Raw genomic sequence first — 22,605 nt, 5'->3', positions numbered from 1 at the left:
ATGGATGTCATTTACGCGGTAATTAAGCTAAAATGGCCATTCCTTTTTTTTTTTTTTTTAAAATGGCCATTCCTAAAAGTGAGTGTCTTGGATTTGCATTTGGTAACATTTAACCTTTTAACTTTTTAACTTGTCTGTGTGAAGTCTCCTTGGTTTATAAGATCTATTTTGGTACCAGAGTCATTTAACCCCGGCAGTTAGAGGACTCGTTATGTTGTAGCCAGGGTGACCCTTTGTGGACATTAGCCACCATCTTCTCCTGCATGTGTGGGCTACCTCACTTCCACTTGCTTCTCATGGTTCGGGGGGGGGGGATCTGCAGTGTTCTACCAACATTCTCTAATCAGAGGAAATAAGAAGACAGGGACCTGGAACGTAGCCGGGTAAAGAAGAAATGATCGCTCCTGGAGAGAGAGTCTTTTGGAGCCTAGAGAAGAGGGAAAAGTGAGCATCGGGCGAGTCGCCACAATATGCCAGACAATATGCCAGTTTCTTTGGACTCTCCCGGCAGCTCTCTGAGCTTATGTGTTATCATTTTTTCCAGCAAACTTAAGAGGTGCAGAGGCTGAGCACCTGCCGATTAGACTGGAGGAACTGAAACCCCAGACTGTGGCAGAATAAAGCAAGGCTTAGAACTGTTCTTTACCACCACACAGACCTTCAGAAGAGACTCTCCCGGGTACATGTTTCTCCCAAGATGAGACTCAGAATTAACTAACACAGGGCTGAGAGACAGCTCAGTCAGTAAAGTGCTTGTATGAGGAACTCAGTCCAAACTGCAGCACTTAGGTAAAAAATTGGATATAGTGTCAGTGCAGGACCTGGTGTCAGTGCCGGGGCCTGGTGTCAGTGAAGGGCCTGGTGTCAGTGAGGGGCCTGATGTCAGTGCTGGGGCCTGGTGGCAGTGAGGGGCCTGGTGTCAGTGAGGGGCCTGGTGGCAGTGCCGGGGCCTGGTGGCAGTGAGGGGCCTGGTGGCAGTGAGGGGCATGGTGGCAGCGAGGGGCCTGGTGGCAGTGAGGGGCCTGGTGGCAGTGAGGGGCCTGGTGGCAGTGCAGGGCACAGTGGCAGTGCGTGTATCCATTCCCAGCATGGAGGAAGCAGAGACAGTCGGTCCCAGGAGCTCACTCACTGGCTGCCCAGTGTCATCGGTGATTTCCCCGTGATCCCCACCCCCCAGATGCTGCCTTACAAAACAGAGTGGGTGGTCCCTGAGCAATAGCCCAAGGTTGACTTCTGGCCTTCACACAAGCACTGCATGTCCACATATGCATGACTGCATGTTCACATATGCACAACTGCATGTTCACACATGCTCACACACTGAAAAAGAAAGGCTAAGATCAGGAACAGCAAGTGGCATTCCTGGGGTTTGAACCAGGTTTGAACTCAGAACCCATAGGATGGTGTAACTCCAGAGAACAGGGCTGCCCCTCCACAGCTGATGTTCTCAGCACCTCAGCTCCAGATCAGCAACATCTGGAAAGCTGCTGGGAATGCAGATTCCTGAGCCCTGCCCAACAATGCCCCAACAGAGACTCTGGGGGAAGGACTCTCTTTTTTGTGCCCTAATACACACACACACACACACACACACACACACACACACAGAGCATATACTCATACTTATGTATCCACATGCTAATATCCATTCAGCTAGGGAAATGCTTAAAACCCACTAGTAGAAAAGAACATTTATTGACAATAATGATTGTAATTAAAATGTTCACTGACTCTTGCTGTGTACAGGCTGTCAGCTTATTCAATCGCTTTAAGCACTATAAAGTGGGGAATGTTATTAATCCCATCACACATATGAAGAATCTGACACCTGAAGTGGCTTAGCACAGCGGCTCCCTGCATCCTGTGGAGTCATGACTGGAATCCAGATCCATCGGATCACACCATCCAGACCCTCCACCATTGATTGATCACTGCCTCCTTCATCAAGAGCTGCAAGGAATGTGCAGCCATTAAAATGTTTATATTAATATTTTTCTTATTCAATTCATTTTTTAAAATTTTTAAAAGGCGAGTGATTTGAATTAGTATTATATTTTTATTTGTTTGTTGGGGTTTTTTGTTTGTTTTCTTGAGACCGTTTTTCTGTGTAGCCTTGGCCACCCTGGAACTTTCTCTGTACACCAGTCTGACCTCAAACTCAGAGATCTGCCTGCCTCTGCCTCCCAAGGCGTGCACCACCACTGCAGGCTTGAATAAATATTTTCTTTTTTTTCTTAGATATTTTCTTTACTTACATGTCATATGATATCTCCTTCCCCAGTTTCCCCTCTGAAAAAAATAAAAAAATAAAATAAAAAAACAAAAACAAAAAAACAAAAAACAAAACAAAACCCTGTTCCCTCCCCCTCTCCTCCTGCTCACCAACCCACCCTCTCCCGATTCCTGGCCCTGGCATTTCCCCACACTGGGGCATAGAACCATCACAGGGCCAAGGGCTCCTCCCATTGATGACCAACTAGGCCATCCTCTGCTATGCATATGCTGCTGGAGCCATGAGTCCCACCATGTGTACTCTTTGGTTGGTGGTTTAGTCCCTGGGAGCTCTGAGGGTACTAGTTAGATCATATTGTTGTTTGTCCTAAGGGGCTGCAAACCCTTCAGCTCCTTGGGTCCTTTCTCTAGCTCCTTCATTGGGGACCCTGTGTGGAGGGACAGCCCTGTTCTCTGGATGGCTGTGAGCCTCTACTTCTGTATTAGTCGGGCACTGGCAGAGGCTCTCATGAGACAGCTATATCAGCCTCCTCTCAACCAGCACTTGCTGGCATCCACAATAGTGTCTGGATTTGATCGTTGAATATGGGAAGTATTCCCAGGTGGAGCAGTCTCTGGATTGTCCTTCCTTCAGTCTCTGCTCCATAGTTTGTCTCTGCAACTCCTTCCATAAATATTTTCAACTCTTCACCCTACTCCAAATTAAGTTTTATATCAAAGATCCAATCTTGGTAGTCAGGTAGCATAACGACTGCATTAAAGTGTCTTGGCCACATGGGGGCAGCACTGTGCAGTGCTGGTGCTCTTTGCTCCTCTTCGGAAAGGACCAGGCTAAAGCCATCTAAGGTGCAGCACAGAGGTCCCTCCATACCATTTTGCTTTGACTTTGTGGAATGGCTGTGAAGCTTTTCAGATCAGAAACTAAAGAACTGTATTACTATGCAAGAAAGTGATTTTAAATAAATTCATGATGATGATGATGACGATGATATAGTTTGGGCTTTTGTTTCTTTATTGATATGACAAAATGATGCTCTGACGGTGCTGTGGTAAGTTAGGTAATCCTATTTTTTTTAAAGCCAAGAAAAATATCTTTTTTTTTTTTAATTAGATATTTTCTTTATTTACATTTCAAATGACATCTCCCCTCCCAGTTTCCCCTGGGGGGACGGGAAACACCTGTTCCCCCCTCCCCCCTCCCCCTGCTCACCAACCCACCCTCACCTGCTTCCTGGCCCTGGCATTCCCCTACACTGGGGCATGGAGCCTTCACAGGACCAAGGGCCTCACCTCCCATTGATGACCAACTAGGCCATCCTCTGCTATACATATGCTGCTGGAGCCATGGGTCCCACCATGTGTACTGAGTTTTTTTACTGAGTTTGTTTAGGTTGAAATCCATGTGTTCTTACACTCAAGGAACAAAAGGTAGACAGTGTCCTTTTATCTTCCTAAGAGCCATGCCCTTATACCCTCAAAAGTGGCGGATTCGACAATAAATACTTATTTATCTTGGTCAAAACCCTAGTGAATTTAGCCTCTGATCTGGATGCTGACGCCTGGACAGGGACCTTGTGATATAGACAGGAACTGGGAACCCACCATCCTGATTTGCTGAGCTCTGGAGTCAGTGAGAGATTCTGTTTCAGAAAATAAGGTGGAGAAAGAGGGAGGAAGACATCCAACGTTGGCCTCTGGCCTGTGCACACCTGCACCTGCACGGACATAAGAATAGAACCCCAAAGCCAAAGCATCCCAGGCCATGTACTATCTGTATGTATTCATGTGCATGGACACACACACATGCGCGTGCAAACACACACACACGCACACGAATGCATAAATAAATAAAGTGGGTGCTGTGTGAGTAAATATCATCCAAGCCTAAAGTCAGTTCTTTTAGAGGCAGGTAGGAGGGAAGTGACAAGCTCTAAAAGGGCAAGGCCAAAGGGTGGGTTGTGACAGTGATTTTACTAACAAGGGCCTGTGTTGGGAATCAGCAGGAGATGTGTTTGAGCTTCCCCTGCTCCCTGGAGACCTAGTGGGGTCGGGCTGTCTATGAGCTCCTACACAGGTAATAGGTTTTAATAAAACAGGGTGTTTGGTGATGTGTGCCTGGGTGTTTCTGGCTAGCCAACCAGAGAAAGAGAGTTTGGTTTGGGGGCTGAGAAAGCAGAGCCGGAAGAGGCCAACAGCAGACAAGTGTTTTCTCTTCACTGAAGCCCCCTTGCAGCTCCCGCACGCACACACACAGGACAACTGGGAGAGGCGCTTTTACAGTCTCCAGGACTGCCTCTTCTCTGCCATCTATTTGTAATAGACACTGCTGCTGCTGCCTGTGCACACGCTGACTGCATAACAGCAAGCAGGCGTTACCCAGCCTTCCCCTCCAGGCTGAGAGCATCTGTGAAAGGGTTGCTTCTGTGTTTAGCATTCTGTTTGAGTTTGCTCCCCATAACAACCCCCCTCCCCCGAAGTGTGATTAGCAACTCAGGAAGGGACTCTGGTCATGGTGCTTGTGTGGAAAGGATTAGATCAGACTTGGTGTTGGTCACACTGGGATAGATTGTTATGAGTCTTCATTGCATTTTCAAATTTACATTTAGAAACTTGACAACTTTGTGAGAGCCAGTCTTTTTGCTTTCAAGGAAGAATGTGGCTCTTTGTCTGCCCCACCTGGCCCCAGAAACTCTTCCACGGGTGCATAGCTTCAGGGTGACCTTGGGTGCTGGGAGGGATGAGAGACCATAATTCAGATCATCTGGGGGGGGGGCAGCAAATCTCAAGATCAAGAGCATTACCCAGCCAGGCAGTGGTGGCGCATACTTTTAATCCTAGCACTTGGAAGGCAGAGGCAGGCTGATTTCTGAGTTTGAGGCCAGCTGGTCTACAGAGTGAGTTCCAGGACAGACAGGGCTACTCAGAGAAACCCTGTCTCCAAAAAAAAAAAAAAAAAAAAAAAAAGCGTTACCCATCCTGCACGTTGTTTTATGTCTCGAGATTAAGCACATAATTGATTCTTCAGTTTGTGGGTGGGTGGATGGGTAGATAGATAGATGGTTTGTTGATGCATGAATGGATGAATGGATAGATAGGTGGTTGGATGGATGCATGCATGGATGGATAGATAATGGATGGTTGGATGGATGAAAGCATGGATACATGGATGGATGGATAGATGGATGGATGGATGGTTGGATGGATAGATGGATGATTACATGGACAGATGGATGCATGGATGGATAGGTGGATGGATAGATAGATATTTTTCATACAATATATTCTAGTTATGGTTCCCCTCTTCTAACCCCTTCCAGATTCTCCCACCCACCAAAATCTACCCCCTTTCTTGTTCTCTATCATTAAAAAACAGTCATCTTTTAAAAGTGAAAATAATAAAAATAAAACAAAGATGAGATAAAATAAAAACAAACAAACCTAAATAGGAGAAAATAAATGAACAGAAAATTAAAATTTTAAAAAAGCCTGAGAAAAGACACATGAAACACCCCTTACAGAGAGATCTTACAAAGATGCAAAATTGAAAACTATAGTGTATAAGACCTATAAGAGAAGAATAGATTTACCCAGACAAAGCATTATAAGACCAAAACAACAATAAAAACATTAAAAAAACACCCAAAAATCAAAAAAATAAAAAAATACTATTGAGTTAATTTAATTTTGTGTTGTCTATCACTGCTGGGCATGGGGCCTGTCTGTACGTGTAGTCTGGGATCCCAATCTGGCTTAACCCAGTGCAGGCCTCATGCATGTTGCTACAGTCTCTTTAAGTTCAAATGTGAGTCAATCTATTATGTCTAGAAGGCCTTGTTTTGTTGGTGCCCTCTGTCACCTCTGGCTCTTAAAATCTTTCCAACTCCTCTTCTACAGAGTTCCCTGAGCTCTGAGGGGAGGGCTTTGATGGAGACATCCCATTAGGATGGAGTGTTTCAGGGTCTCTCACTCTGCATATTGTCTGACTCTGGGTCTCTGTACTGTTCCCATCTACTGTAGGAGGAAGCTTCTCTGATGGCAGCTGTATAAAGCACGGGTCTAAGAGTCTATGGTCTATAGTAGAATGCACTCAGGAGTCATTTTATTGTTATGTCACATTATCAGAACAGTAGCATTTCTTTTTCTCATAGGTCCCTGGCTATGTCTCAGGTTCTTGGCCACCTGTGCAGTGTTGGGCATGGGTTTCATCTCATGGTGTGGGCCATACGTCCAATCAGACAGTCATTGGCTGCTGCCATGCCTTTTGGACCACTACTGCACCAGCATTTCTGGCAGTCAGGTCACCACTGCAGACTGAAGGGTTGGTAGCTGCATTAGTGTTGATCTTTCTCCTCTGGCAGCAGAAAATAAGCACATATAATGCTCTTTATGTTAAAGGGAAACAATGAACACTAGAACTTTAAGCAGGAGGGTGGGGAACAATAAATAAAATAGCTCTAAATGTTAGAGAGTATGTGGGAGTTGTGCTTAAAAGATACTCACAGCTCCTTGTGATCCACAAGCATCTCAGGATTGGGTGCTGATGTTTCTGTCAGACCTCAGACCTGCTTGTTATCCTGAAAAGCACTTCCCTTCATCTTCTTCCCTTTCTGGGCACTGGCCACTGTTGATTGTCGTCTGGAGGGAAGGAGCATATGCATGAATGTCACATTCTTCTATTTTCTTTGCCTAGGATCTTAATAATACCAGGTCTACGCTTCGTACCATAGGAAAGAGAGAAGGAGGGAAATAAAGAAAAGAAGGAAAGAGAGAGAGAGAGAGAGAGAGAGATCTGCGTTATCGTGGGTCATGAGAACCTAGAAACCTTTGTGCCCATTAGTTAACCTTGTAATTATGCTCCTGCTACTCTTTCATTTCGGGGGGTGGGGGGAACGTCAAAAGCACCACATTTATTAGACAAAGAAGGTCATCCCTATGTTTCTCAAAACAGCAAAAGTACAAATAGTCATAATTTCATCTTCCAGCAGCAGAGCGTTTGCCGAGTTGGGGGTCAGCCACAATTAGACAAACAGAGGTGCCCTGGGCAAGCAGACCCTGTAGCTGTCGTGTGGTTCTCAGGAACGGGATACAGACTGACCCCAGCCAGTGAGTCACGTTTGTTTTGCCTTCTGCCTTTGCCTTCCAGTGTTTCGCTGTGCGTTCTCTGGGCTGGGTAGAGATGGCAGAGGAGGACCTTGCCCCCGGGAAGAGCAGTGTCGCTGTCAACAACTGCATCCGGCAGCTTTCCTACTGCAAAAACGACATCCGGGACACAGTGGGCATCTGGGGAGAGGTGAGTCACCTGTGGGAAAACAGCAGTTGCTCTCCTAGAGTCACTCAGAAAGGACCCTTCTCCATGGGTAACTGAGTCCCCTGGCCCCTAACTCTCAAAGATCCATCAGCGAACTTTCATGGCTCAGAAACCTTCCCATTTACACGTGCACAATGAAATGTCCATCTATGGACAGTTTTAGGGGAGACAAGCCATGGCTCTCGGTGACAGGTGATTCCCACTCCTGCACTAAAAGGTGACTAATGACCCTTAGCATTCTTGCTTTGGAACCTGACGGTCGTTGCACATGAGCTTAGAACTGGTGCGTATGTGTTGTCTCACTTTCAAAAAAGTAAGTATACTTTGAACTATTAGTTAAGATAATACCTGAGGCTCGTTTATTAAAGGCTAGGCTCACAACCAAAAAGATAAGGGATAATATCCAAATAGAAAGTAGTGACGAAAACACCCAGACTTGCATTAGGAATACATCAAACAGGGAAAGCTGTATTCGAGATCCATGACCTGTAGGACTTAGCAAGAGCGCCTTAAACAGTGCTCGGCGCGTGTCCCACAAGCAGAGCACGGGTAGGGAGCTTGACTTTCAGCATGGACTGTTTGGACCTCCATTGCCAGTTTCTCCCAGCAGTACATGATGATGAGAAGCAGGTTCTCCGGCTCCCTGCAGTATAGTCTGTCCCGAGGGAGAGCCTCACTATGGAGCTGGATTACATTGCTAACCAGACCCGCTGACCCTGTGCAAAGAGGATGAGAAGTTTTCTCTGTCGCTGCAAGAAAACACTTGTTGAGACTTCACACTTCTCCCAGGGCGCTATTCAATCACCCAGGACCAACTCTAATACCAAAGTGTGATCTCACAGCATATCTCTGATCAAGAAATATAACCATCTTCGCTCTCCTCCAGTCACAATGATAGGTTTCCCATCCTCAGCAGGGGTTTACGAGAAAGTTGGCTGTGATTTATACGAACATGATTGGCAGCGATTTGCAGATACCATAGGTTTGAGGCAGCAGGCAATCCATCGTTCAGGCTCCATGGGGACGCTCTGGCCACACGAGTCTGTGCAAGTTACGTTTTTGTTAGTGATTTCATCTGCGAATGGTCTGTCTGCTCTTGAGGGAAGGCTCCCAGTCATTCTGAATCTGAGCTTAAGTACTCTCCGACAGAGACACTATCTACCTGTCCCTGCCACCCCAAGTAGCACAGCTCAATCATTCTAAGATCCTTGACATCATTCTCAAAAAATTGTACCAAGAGCAACTGATCCATCCCTTTGGGATTGGAGTCCCACCAAGAGGCCTCATGGTTCGGGCAGGCCTCCCTGGCTTCAGGGTGGCAGCATCTGGGTTGCCTTCTTGAGAGACCACCTTGCAGCTGTACAGCAGATGGTTAATAGTTCCTTAAAAATGTGCGTGAGGATTGCACGGGAGAAGTTACATACACTAGCATTCCCGCCCTTAGAGAACCAGCCTATATGGGTAGAGAGCACATGAACCTACAGATTCAAACTGGAGCACAAGAGTTAAACACCCCTCTCAGTGTTATGGCAGTACCCATTCCAGGCTCTGCCTCAGATCGTGGGCAGACACTTAGCCCTCAGCCTCAGTGTCCCCAGCTGCGAGTGGGAGACAGTAAGCTAAGCTCTCACAGGGCAGTTGAGAGTTCTGAGCACCCCAGACATTCGGTGTAATAGCTAACATTCAATAAACAACCACAGGGAAGCACTGTAAAGCCACGCTCACCCTTTGCTGGTCATATCCCATGGACATAGGGTGGAAAAGTGGAGGAGAGGACATGGCTGTGGGTCAAGGAAGTGGAGTGGGTCCTTGTCATGAAGAATAGTGAGGAGGAAACTAAGGGGAACTATCAGAGAGGGTGTGGGGGGTGTTCACAAAAGAAAGTTCTCTGGGACATTCCTGTTAGTAATTTGTCTAGATCCAAAAGTCTAAATAGTTAAAAGAGCTGGCTGAAAAAGCAGGCTGGAACACAGCAGATGTAAGTCCTCCATGTTTTCTCCTTGACTCCCAGGGCAAAGACATGTACCTGATCCTGGAAAATGACATGCTCAGCCTGGTGGACCCCATGGACCGCTCCGTGTTACACTCCCAGCCCATCGTGAGCATCCGCGTGTGGGGTGTGGGCCGAGACAACGGCAGGTGAGTGCGTTGGGCTGGTGACGCCTAATAGCCCCTCTCCCAGTATGAAGCTCGACAGAACCGGATTAGAGATGCCACGAGCCAGAGTAAAGTCTCTCCTTGCTCCCCCACCTCCTGAGGTATCCCAGGCTTCTTCCTTCCTGGCTCTGTCCTTCAAACTTTTGTCAGCTCTGACTCCTGCCTTTGTGTCTGCATACTTCTCCTCCCTCATCCTAACAAGTTCCCAGCTCATCAGACAATCTGCACCTCTTTACCTCTCTATTTTCTGTATTTCTTTTGTAATCAGTGGTGTACTTGGTTGCATCCTGGCTACGCAAGACTCATGCCACTAATGGTGATTCTTCATAAGGGGCTTGTTTGAAAGATCACACACAAGCCTGAACCTTCAATTTTTAAGTCAAATGAGGATCAGGGGCTTGGATTTGGCTATTTTTTTTTAAACACTTGAAATGTTGGTTTATAGCAATAACATTCCATGTATGTTTCTGTGAAATTCTGCTGAAAACGAGTTACCACAAGGACCCTGGCTCTTCAGTTCGCTAAGGTGGCAGGAAACTGATGTTCTGACTTCCATGCCCATGTCATAGCTGGTAACTTTGATAACTTTAGCAACTGTTGTCACTAACGTCGTACTTGGGCCCCATTGTAAAATAATTGGACACTGTTAATGTAGTTGTTTTATCCGTTATAGTGATTTTTTTTGGCAATTCCCAAGGTACAGGGGCATCTTCTGGCATCTTGGGTCAAACTATGGGAACACTTAAAGTATAGTGTTTTGGGAAATGGACAAAAATGTTACAAAAGTAGTAAAAATCACTGGTATTGACGGAATGCTTCTCCTTGACGTTCTGGTTCGTTTGCTTGCTTGCTTGCTTGCTTGCTTGCTTGCTTGCTTGCTTGTCTGGAACCGAGTCACATCATCCTTTATGAGGAGAAGGTCTACCTTGCCTTCTACGGTCCTCCTGTATATATGCACCAAGTATTTGATTGTCTTTGACCAGTTGAACATTCTAAACCAGAAAGGAAGGATTATGGCTAAGGAATTGGCAGTCTAAAGAATAAGCATTTTTGCTGGACCCAGCCATGAGAAACAATCCTCTGGCTGCCGATTGGGTGAAACCTTCTCCGGAGCATAGCACGCCTATATGGAGTCATCTGTACAGAGTGAGGAGTCCTGGCCGCTGGGGCAGGTGCTTCGTGCGAGCGAATAGGTGGCTCATAGACGCCTGTCGTTGGTTTTGGCAGTACCAACAGTACTTCACTTCAATGAGTTACTTTTCAAAGCTCTGAGGTGGCCGTTACTCCTCTTTGAAAATACAGCCTCAGTAGAGAGCTCCTACTTTACTGATTCTGTCCTTTGTGTCCATCTGTATAGCAGGAGCCAAAGTGGAGACCATTATATGTTCGAACAACTAGGAACGTGCGTTCGGGTCCGTTTTTTATTTTGGTTTTGTTTGCGGCGGTGCTTGACACAAGGCCCCAAGTGTGCTAGGCAAGTGCTTCATCACTGTGGCACATCCACAGCCCTGCGGTGTACGTTTGAGGTTAGATCTCACTGACGCATGTTTCTGGTCTGCACTATTTCTTTAAAATAAATCCAATCGCCACACGTGTATGAGAGGACGTGAATTTGGATTCTCTATGGCAGAACTGTGTGAGCTCTTTGCACCTCGTCTTCCATCACCTGAGAAATGAAGATGCGACAGGGGCCACAGCACATGTGTATACGCGCCAGCCAGTGTGTACAGAAATTGGCACGACGATGGAAACATGCAAGTGCTTAATGAATGTTTACTTTTGATTTGTGTAAAGCAACGTGCACTTAGCAGATGCGCTAATTACATGGCTTCCATTCCAAGGCACCGCACTGGGGATGCGGTGGGGAGAATCAGACTTCCACCAGCTTCAAGGTTCACGGGGAGACAACCCTGTAAGCCCTTGCAAGCCCCGGTGAGTTCAGTTGGCCTGTAGAGCAGAAAGAGCCCCTCACAGCCGCACCCCTACTCGCACCCCCACCAAAGTGCACAGTGTAAGTTAGATGGCATCATGGGGGTGCCTCCCCCTAGGCAGTCAGGGTCCCCACATATCTCTGTAGTTAGGGGCGGGAGTGTCTTGGAGCCTGATCCCTTTTGGAGTAGCACATGAGGAAGCAAGTTTGCCGCTTCAAGGTTCTGTTTCTTCCCATTGGTCCCCCTGAGCTTCGATGCCCTGGAAGAAGGAGCTTTTGTGTTTCCAATATATATTTAACTTTCCTTTGCCTTTGATTCTCTCTCTCTTTTTTTTCTTTAACAGCAATTTACAAGAGCAAATTCAATTTGTAATGCTGTGAAGGGAAGGGGTTTTTCCACTTTGTATGAATAAAACATTAACAGTATTTCATTTTGCCGGGGAAAACAAGGCCATTTCGCATTCTCTTTTGTAACGTTCCTCGCTGAGAAAATGGCATTTCTTGGGGAGTGTTTTTTGATGTGGTTAAAATGAGTAAGGAAAGTATGTGTGCCAGACTGGAAGGGCACAGCCCTTCCCCACAGAGATCGCACCCCACTGAGCCAGGAAACCTCAAGAGTTTCTGCAAGTGTTTGGGGTCTGGTGCTTTTCTTTAAGGCTTTCAAGTGAGTTCAGTTTCCTTGTAGCTTCTTGTAGCTCCTTTTATTTTTGGATGAAGAGGTCTTCTGGGGTGGGGGTGCGGGGGGTAGTGGATGATAACGCCCCTCCCACTCTTCTCAGGCTGAGTCTGAAAAGCCCTTGTGAGCTGGGTAAGGAATTGGCATTGCCTCTGTGGGGCTTGTTTATAGGGTTTCAGTTCTGACTGCAGCATCCTCCTGGATAAAGGAGAGCTGCCTTCTTCATTAGGAACCTGTTTGCCTTACTGCCTGGACAAGCAGGGCTGCCTCCTCCTTCTTGGCCACACCACATCTTGACTCCTTTAATCACAGAGACGAAGGCTGGCGAGGAGGTTTTAGAGCTTGTGCATCCCCCAAAGTAGCACAAAGAGTGATGTGCGGTAACCTCGTCACTGTACGGAAGAGGATGTCCTCAGGTGTGTGGACGGCACAAGGACGGATGACCAGAGAACTGCTTCTCATTTACTCTCTAGGAGCCTGCCAGGCCACCATTACAACAGTACAACAGTACATAGAAGGGATGTTGCCTCCTTTTTTTTTGGTTTTTCGAGACAGGGTTTCTCTGTGTAGCCCCGGCTGTCCTGGAACTCACTCTGTAGACCAGGCCTCCTTATTCTTAATAAAAGTATCAAACGTAAGTGAACCCAATAACTGAACCTAAGGGAACTTTAGCCCAGACTCCCCACTTTTTCCAATGACAGATATGAACCCATCTTCTAGGATGGAGCGCTGAGATCTTGTATCCATTGGCCAAAGGCAATCGAGTCTGATAATCCCTCCTGTCTCCAGTGAGGGAAAGGGATAAATGGGATTGTCAGGGGTTTCAGATCTCGTTAATAGGAAGCTTCCATGTTGGTGTACCATGTAAGATATTCATAGTAAACTGGTCTAGAGCAGTGGTTCTCAACCACTGTGGGTAGCGGCCCCTTCAGCAAACTTCTGTCTCCACAAATATTTACACAACGATTCATAACAGTAGCAAAATTACAGTTATGAAGCAGTAATATGAAATGATTTTATGGTTGGGGGGGGTCACCGCAACATGAGGAACTGTATTAAAGGGTCCCAGCATCAGGAAGGTTGAGAAGCACTGGTCTAGAGTCACCTGGGAAACTCTGTTAAACCTGGTGACAGATCCTTTTCACACTCTGAGCCCTCCCTCTCTGAGGCTTTAGATTGCAGCCTACAATGGCATGCTCTCTGTGTTACTCAGCTTTGTATAATTAAATGTCTTAGGTAGTTAATTTTTTTTAAAGGAAAATGCACCACAGTCCATGATCAGATGGCCTACATCTTAAGGGAAATGTGTGGTAGAGAGAGCTATTTCCCTCACCACGGCTGGGAAACCAAAGGGAGAAAGAAATGGGGCCCAGTGCCCCATCCGTCCTGCTCCTATTCAACCAGAGCACTTTCATCCAGGCCCTACCTCTTTTTTTTTTTTTTTTTTGGTTTTTCGAGACAGGGTTTCTCTGTACAGCCCTGGCTGTCCTGGAACTCACTCTGTAGACCAGGCTGGCCTCAAACTCAGAAATCCGCCTGCCTCTGCCTCCCAAGCGCTGGGATTAAAGGCGTGCGCCACCACCGCCCCGGCCAGGCCCTACCTCTTAAAGGTCCTGTCTCCTCCCGGCAGTTCTGTGAGTTGAGGACCAAGCCTTTGTGTGGACTGTGGAGGTGGGGGATATGTGTAAGATTCCTCCATGGAAATGTATCCACACGAAACACACTCTGGGAAAGCTGCTCAGGGTCGTAAACTCATCTGTTTACATTAGCAGCAGCACTAAACTGCTGGGGTTTGTTTATTAAGAAAAATTTGATTGCATCCAGTGAATAATGATTGTAAGTGGAGGTCCCATTGGGCCTGCCCTAATGAAGATCAAAGTCCCCCATAATTAATAGTCGCCATCAACAGCATGTGTGCGCATGTGTTTTAGCAACTGCACCTGCATTCTTACTCAGGTTGAATGTGTACCCTGTGAAACTGTGTGTGTGTGTGTGTGTGTGTGTGTGTGTGTGTGTGCGTGTATGGTTTGTATAGCACACCTCCTCCTGGAAAGTGCTTTATGTATCCCTTTTCTGACTGTAATAATGACTAATTGTAGTAAGGTCTTCGGGTATCACAAAGTATCCCTGAACTGTCGGATGATTTATCTTTGGCTTAGTTGTTCTCCCTGGTTTTGATCGCAGGAAATTCTTATCCAACAAATATAGAATAAAGGATTGTGCTGGGTGTTCTCAAATATTCTTGCCTCCTAGTTCATCTCCAGTGGGTTTTATGAGTGACTTTGGTCCACGTTGCTTTCAAAGGCTTCTTGCCACACATAGCACGTGTTCTTGTTTCTGGTTTGACTGTTTTGTTTTCTTTTTCAAACACTGCTCACTTTGGGTTGGATCTTGACAATACTGCAATTATTTAGTTAGGAAGAGAAATAAAAACAACTCCATATGACCCCCCACCAACCCCTTCATTCTTTCCCAGCACTAGATATTGAACCCAGGGTCCCACCATGCTAGGCAAGCGCCTTACCTGTAAGCCCTCTCTCCACTTTTTACTTTGGGACTTGTATCGCATCACTTCTCAGTCTGGCCTTAAACTCACCCTTCAGCCCCAGACTAAACCATATTTAGCTATACCACATTGCTCCTACAGTCTGGTATTTGGGGAGGGAGGGAAGGTGTGGGTCAGCTTGCTATCACTGTAACAAAATGCTCGAGAATAATTCCTTTTTAAAAAGAGGAATTATTTTGACTCAGTTCGGCTCTATGGAACTCCTCCAGATATCTCTATTTCAGCATCCCCCAACCTCTTTTCCTGGGTTCCCTGAACCGTAAAGGTCAGAGCCCTGCCTTGGAATGACTGCCCTCATGAGAATTTAATGTTCTCTTCTTGGCCTTTGAGTTGCCAGCTGCAATTCTTCTTTCTCTGTGTTCAGAGAACTGGTGCTGTTTCTGCTTTGTGAATGAATGGCCTTGTTTGCACTTAAAAATGAGTTCGCAGGACAGATACAGACAGGGTGCTCAGGGTCATTATGGCAGGCACCTCCAGGTTGGCAGGGGTTCCCTCCACAGGAATCAGTGGCAGTTTCACAGGTCAGCCCTCACTACCCAGGAAGACACCACACAGGAGGCCCCTTGGTCCTGGAGTATTTCCTCAGCCGGGAATGGAGAAGCAAGAGTCTTTTAGATCGTCACCGTCTCTGCTCAAATTATTGGCTATGTCTAAGCACCAGTTGTTGTCTTGTGGAAAACCCCCGACTCTGTTGCCTGCCTATGAATCCTGTTCCCCCAACTGGGCTGCCTTGTCTGGCCTCAGTGGGAGAGGATGTACCTAGTGCTGCAGTGACTTGAGGTGCCAGGGTGGGGTGATACCCAGCGGGGACCTACTCCTCTTCATTAGTGAAGAGGAAGTGGGGAGCTGTGTGAGGGAGGCACTAGAAAAGGGGGTAGCTATCCTGCAATCAGGATGCAATATAAATATGAAAACATGGGACAAAAGAAATAAAATGCAATAAAGCTACATACTGAGGAAAAATGAGTTAGCACAGACTAAAGGAAGTGGCTGCTTGTACAGTCTTACGGGTTCCATCACTTCCCACTGGTGCCCAGGGTGGAGTCCAAGCCCTTAGCACATGAGCCTTTGGAAGACATTTCATGTTCAAACAACAGCACAGAGCACTTGAGAGAGCTGTTTTAAGTGAGTGACTGTGGCTATTCTTGTATTTAGCTGTACAACACTGTGTCACACAGTGTGCATATCTGGGGTGGGGTGTCAGTCAGCTTCCAATCACTATGACAAAATGACTTGAGATAATCACCTCTACTAGACGGAAAGGTTTGCTTTAACCCGTGATCACTTATTTCTATTGCTCTCAGCCCTGACTTGTTGTATATCATGGTGGCTGTGATGGTTTGCATTTGCTTGGCTTAGGGAGTGGCATTAGAAGGTGTGGCCTTGGTTGGTTGGAGCAGGTGTGTCACTGTGGGTGTGGTCTTTAAGGTCCTAGCTGCCTGGGAACCAGTCTCTTAGCTGCCTTCAGAACAAGAGGTGGAATGCTCGCTCAGCTTCTCCAGCCCCAAGCCTGTCTGGACGCTGCTGTGCTCGCACTTTGATGATAATGGACTGAACCTCTGAACCTGTAAGCCGGCTCCAATTCAATGTTGTCCTTATAAGAGTTGCCTCGGTCACAGTGTCTGTTCACAGTAGTAAAACTCTAACTAAGACAGTGGCCAAGGCAACACTTGGGCCAAGGAGACTTCCTTTATAAATAGATAGGATTGGTCAATGAAAGTAAGTATTTCTGCCTGAGATGACGGGGAATTAGCAGTAATGAGGCAGTTGATTTGTTCGTTTGCTTGATTGGTTTTTTAAAGATTTTTTTTTTAAATTTTGTATGTGGAGGTGGCTATGTGCACATGTGCGCTGTCCCTGTGAAGGCCAGAGGCATCAGATCTCCTGGAACTAGAGTTACAGGCTGTTGTGAATCACGTGGGTGCTAGGGATCTAACTCGGGTCCTCTGCAAGACAAGCATGTACTCAGAACCACTGCGCCATCTGTCCCCTCCCAACCCTCCCCCACCTTTAGGGTTTTTGTTGTTGTTGTTGTTGTTGGTTTTTTTTTAGCTAATCTGAAAGTTCTCTATATTTTTGCTTCTCCAACATCCCTTTTTTTTAGATGTGATTTGCTGGGTCTCCATCTGGGAGATTGTTTCCTAATTCCATCCAATTGAGGATTCTGTGAGCTAGGCAGTAATGAAAGATTGATGGAACCCCAAGCTCTGCTGATGAAAGTTTAATCTGGGGTGTCTGCCACCATGCCTCGGGGAGAGAAGTCTTTGGAGAAAGAATAATAATTCTCTCCCTTTGCCACAGGATTGCCGTGACCTCTAGAGTTAATTTCTTTTTAATACAACATCAGGATGAGCAGGGGCGTCGGGATTCACTTGTCCATCCTGCTGACTTACATTGTGGTGGCCTCCTTGCCTCCTATTAATCACGATGAGGTGTTGGCTGAACTTTGAGCATAGAATAACCTTTAAAGAAAGACATTGTAAGTGATTACCTAGGAAACGTCCCCTGAGGGAATTCAGGTGGGCACTTTCAGTTGCAGCAGTCACAGTGGCACCATCACTGATGGTGCCTATAGAAGCCAAGTCCTGTGAGAAGTGCCTCATCCATCTTGGTTCTGGCTCTACGCACTGCTCCACGTCCTCTGTAGGTTTCAGCAACAGCCAGGGGCTTGCCCGGCTGTTTCTAGAGAATACAAACAAGTTCAGGGATTCCCCGAAAAATGTCCATCTTTTGAATCTCGAGTCCTGAAGCAAGTGATGAGTCGTCCTTTCAGGGTGCAGAGGGGAGGAGATGTTCTTGATTATAACCTTATTCTGACCCAGTAGTCTTCCAGGCACTCTCTTGGAGCATTCCAAGAAGTAACCTTGTTTGGAGCAGTGGCTGAACCACTCACGGATGTTATTCCCATTGGGGACCAACTGTAGTTCTCCGAGGAAGGCCTTCCCTGAGGATTTTTTTAGTGTTACAGCAGTTTTAGATGATACTCAATGAAATAACTGGTGCACTTGCTCTTTATTCAGGGTAAACAGAGGCTATATGTGACCCTTGGAGAGTGGGAAGGCGTTTTCAGGGTGAATGTGAAATCATTTGGCTGGAGCTTAATGTACTGTGAATACCTCATTTGTATGGAGAGGTAGTCCAGGAACACTAGGTAATTGCTGGACAGGTTCCTACAGGAGAAGAAGAAGTTGAACTTACAGGTTTGCCATGGGCTACATGGCCTTCCTCGGGTAAGATAATTGGGGGTCAGGCTCCCCAGATAAAAGAAGAGAAGGGAGCTGGAAAAAGGGATTCCTCATTTTGGGCCAGACCCAGAGGAGCTATCCCGACATGGTAGACTTTGACCTTTGACCTTAAGTTTCCCACCATTCACATAAACAAGAATGAGTGACTAGAAGCAGAGAATTTGAGCTCTTGTGGGCAGAGCTTCGCTCCCAGAAGATACACCTGCTCTAAGCCTCACATCACTATAAACAAATGTTCAGCAGCCGCTTTTCATAAATCAGTTGTCACCTTGGATGCTTTGATCTCAAATGTAATCACCCTGAGATTTTTAGCTTCCTGTGGAATGCAATGAGTAGGAATGGCTTGAGAGCCTTTAGAGACGAAGGTCTTGAGAGCCTACGGTTAGGCTCAGAGAGGATTGCCATGGGCAATTATATGGAGGTCGGGAGCCAGAGCAGGCCAAGAGAAAGAACTGAGTGGGACTCTCCCATCTGTAAACCAGTTGTGGTTCTTTGCTTGAACTGTTACGGGAACCTTCTCAGTGTCCTGGTCTCTCCATCCCTCCATCCGCAGCAGGAATCATCCGTTCAGTCACAAAAATGCAGAAGTGTTTTCTAATAAGTGCCATGAATTTATGAATATTATCCCATAAGGAATTCCCAGCCAGACATTTGAGTTGCAACCCTGCTGTCATCCAACATGATTGGGTCACCAGGGCTGTACTCTCTCTGCCCTTCATGCCTGGCCTCCCTGGCTTCTCCAAGGACAAGATCGTCCTCCTGCCTTCCCTCCCTCAGAGTTCACAGCCTTTGGATTCAGGTGCCACATCCCAGGTTTCGAGTTGTAATTCCAACTGGGCATTCCTGTCTTCCGGACTGTTTTCCAGAGAGTATCCTGGAAGAATGCTCTTAGAACGTTAAAGAGACAAAAGGGAAGGGATGGTGGCCAGGAGGGGAAAGGCATCTTGCTGCGTACAGATGGGGCCCCGCTTGCCTCTCTCCACTTGGCATATACCCAGCTTTGACTTCTCATGTGTAGAGAGTTGGCCAGAGCTATATCCATGCAGCTATGCATCAGCTGGTGAACAGAGAAACAAATGTCCGACACTGATTCTCACATCAGCCTGCTGATTCTCAAAATAGCTGTACCTAGTGAAAGGAGAAACACGACCCCCACATAGCACCAAAAAATAACATATACTATATGGCTTTGTTAATATAAAATTATTGGTGACAGAGGGTAGAGATTACAAAGACCATAGAAGAACCTTTGAGGAAAGTGAAGAATTTAGGGCAGTTTTAAATTTAAGTTTAAAAAAAAAAAAATTGATCTGATGCCCTCTTCTAGGATGTCTGAAGACAGCTATAGTGTACTTACAGATAATAAATAAATAAATCTTATTTTAAAAACTTATTTAAGTTTTAACTCTTTAAAAAATGTAAGAGCTTGATAGAATGTGTGTCTCTTATTGTAAGCCACTGATTCGTTTGTAGAAAGCAAGTAGAATATAAATTTTAATAAAGAAGCAGAGCAGGGTTATAATGCCCCATCGTCCACGAGACATTTAAAGTTACAAGTTTCCCTGACTTCCCTGTAACTCGGTCGGGAAGCAGAGAGCATTCTGAAATGTCTCGGAGTGTTCTGTTCTTCTCCCCTGCAAAGTCCCTAAGTCATAAAACGAACAGCAGAGTTAAAAACTTTCTCCCTACAGCCAGTTAGTATTTATTGACCAATCCAAGTGACACTTTTGGCTTTCTACATGAATTAAAGAACCATAGAGCCTGACAGAAAGCACAGCCGGCCTCCAGAGGTGCTCACCAGCTCGCACCAGCCTCGTTTCCACTGCCATCGGGAATTCCATTTCAAAGACAAGCGGAGATTACCAAAGGCGTTATACTGAACAGATGGAGGGGAATTTCTTAATATATTTTCCCCACAAACGCAGTGGCCTGCAGCCGTTGTCTCGTGACCCTTTCGCACTGAAAGGAAGTAGTCTGATTTATCTCCACCTACCCTCTAGCTTAATCATTGCTTTGTCTTTTTTATTGATGTAGCCGAAGCTGTAGAAGGTATTTATGAGAAATATAAAGCCTAGCACTGTTCATTACATTCACTAAGCTGGGGGTTGAAAGAAAAAGGAAAAGTTTCTTTAGATGAGCGGAAACCAGTCTGTGCTGCGCCAGGGAGAGCCAGGATAGATCGTGTATGCCTTGTCTTCAAAGCTTGGTCCCTGTTAGATAACTTTCAATTTTGCAGTCTGGAGACCAGAGGGTTAGTCCTAGCCTCACCGAGCTGAATCAAAGGGGGGTGGGGAGGACTGCCCTTGTACTGGAGACTCCAGGAAAGAAGAGCCTGCCCCCGACCCCTTCCAGCTTCTACTTTCACGGGACATGTCATATCAGCCAGTCTCAACTATCAAGGCACACGGGTTGCTCCAGTGTGTCATCTCCCAAGGCCTCTAGATTAAGACACCCATAATTGACCTCTGGGCAAACTGGGGTAATACCATCCCCCCCCCCAAATAATTCCTAACCTGATCCCCGTCTGCAAAAACACTATTCCAGGCTGGAGAGATAGCTCAGTGGTTAAGAGTACTGACTGCTCTTCTAGAGGTCCTGAGTTCAAATCCCAGCAACCACATGGTGGCTCACAACCCGCTGTAATGGAATCTGGTGTCCTCTTCTGGCCTGCAGGCATACATGCAGGTAGAACACGGTACACATAATAAATAAATAAATTTTACAAAAAAACAACCCCCCCCCAACTCACTCTTCCTTTTAGGTACCACCTACCTACAGGTCTCAGAGATGGGGAGCTGGTCTCTGGAGTTGTTTTGTGGGGGTTCCTAGAGCTCCCTTGCCCATTGCTCACCTGCCCCGCTCTTCCACCTTCCACTCCCTCCCTCCCAATGCTTTACCGGTCCTGTGAGCATTGCTTGGGTATGATGCAGTCCAGGTAGAGTCTACAGCCAGCCTTTCTGTGCCCATGTGACACTGGGCAGCTTAACCCTCTGTATCTCTAGATAGCCAAGGAAGTGTTAGAGGCAACATGCAGTGGGGTGCAAGATAATAGTAAAATTCTGACCTTCCCACAGCGCTGTCCACCCTCAGCGCTCTGCTCCTCTGCAAGACGGTGCTGGGTGTAGTGGGCTAGAGACAGGAGGTTGCCCAAGAAGGTTCCTACCACCCTCCTCTATTTTATTTTTCCCAGGGCAGTTAAAACATAGAATGTTTATGAACTAATTCATCTTCCTTTCCCTGAAGGCTTACTTCATTTCATGGGTGAATAGTTCTTGCTCGAGAGCTGTGTCTTCTTCCAAATGATGTATAACATGAGATGGTGTCCGTCTTAAGTCTGTAGGCAGGTGATGTTCTTTTTTCCCTGATGTTTAACCTGGAAGCCTGGGCAGTGGAGTACACATTTGTTCATAGGGGCTTTGTCTCAGGAGACACACAGGCACACAGCAGGGCCAGGGGCTCCCTCCCTCTCAAGACGTTCTATTTCCTTCATTTTGTTTACAGGGTTTCTCTGTGTAGCCCTGGCTGTCCTAGAACTTGCTCTGTCGACCATACTGGCCTCAATTCAAAGATCTGCCTGCCTCTGCCTCCCAGCTGCTGGGATTAAAGGTGTGCACCACTATACCTAACTATACACTTCTATTTCTAAACTAGCATGCAGAGCCTAGTATCTCAGTATTCAAGAATTCCAATAAATTATAAGTAATAAATACTATAGATAATATGTATTTATAGGAAATAGGTCCAGGAAGAAGAATAAACAGTTGTGTAATTATCAAGAAACTAACACTCAGAAGGCTAGGGTAATGACTATGCTGGCTACATAGTGACTTCTAGGTCAACCGAGGCTCTGTAGTTAAGCCCATCTAATGATGGTGATGACAGTGACAATGATGATGGTGATGTCAATAGTATAGTCATCAAAGAAATTGATACAGAGGTACAAACTTTGAAATATGGAAACCATTTTTTCCCTCAAAGGTTGTTAGCTTTACAATATATACAATGTCTGCCCTCAGAATCTAAAATTATAGCCTAGTTTGTTTAGAAAATGGTCCCTTCTGACATTTCCCTTATATTTAGGACATTTTATGCCAGTGCTAGAATCTTGATACCAGTTACATTCCATCTCTGACACAGTGACGATAGTAGTGTGAGACATTGAAAACTGTGACATTACACCTAGGTTGTTGTACTGTGAGTCATGTCCTCCAAGGCTGTAGAATAGGATGGCATAGGTGTGGCTCCGCTGTAAGTGTTGAACGTGCATTGTGGCCATGGACATCATTTAGACCCTTAAACTCTTAAACTGCTCAGCATCATAGCAATGACTTTTACAGTGAGGGAGGAAAAACAAACTAAATTCTTGAGTCACTTGAATACTTACTGTGATCTTGGTCAATCATCACTGTCACCTTGGCTAGATTTAGAATCACCATGGAACAGAGGCGTGTGTGTGTGTGTGTGTGTGTGTGTGTGTGTGTGTGTGTGTGT

General features: G+C 46.2%; 1 protein-coding gene across 15 annotated transcripts in view; it reads left to right on the top strand.

The window, feature by feature from the left end:
• The window catches only part of Apbb2 (amyloid beta precursor protein binding family B member 2), a 337,969-nt gene that overhangs the window by 271,906 nt on the left and 43,458 nt on the right, over positions 1 to 22,605 (top strand). For all 15 annotated transcript variants that reach the window (XM_031342505.1, XM_031342497.1, XM_031342500.1 and 12 more), the window contains 2 exons: positions 7,376 to 7,522; positions 9,552 to 9,679. In XM_031342505.1, coding sequence (XP_031198365.1) covers positions 7,376 to 7,522; positions 9,552 to 9,679 — 275 coding nt within the window. The remainder of the gene's footprint in view (positions 1 to 7,375; positions 7,523 to 9,551; positions 9,680 to 22,605) is intronic.

Source organism: Mastomys coucha, unplaced genomic scaffold, assembly GCF_008632895.1.
Source record: "Mastomys coucha isolate ucsf_1 unplaced genomic scaffold, UCSF_Mcou_1 pScaffold22, whole genome shotgun sequence".
In the NCBI taxonomy this organism is placed as follows: Eukaryota; Metazoa; Chordata; class Mammalia; order Rodentia; family Muridae; genus Mastomys; species Mastomys coucha.
The sequence above is the reverse complement of the archived record's forward strand: the minus strand, read 5'-3'. Positions and strand labels throughout refer to the sequence as shown.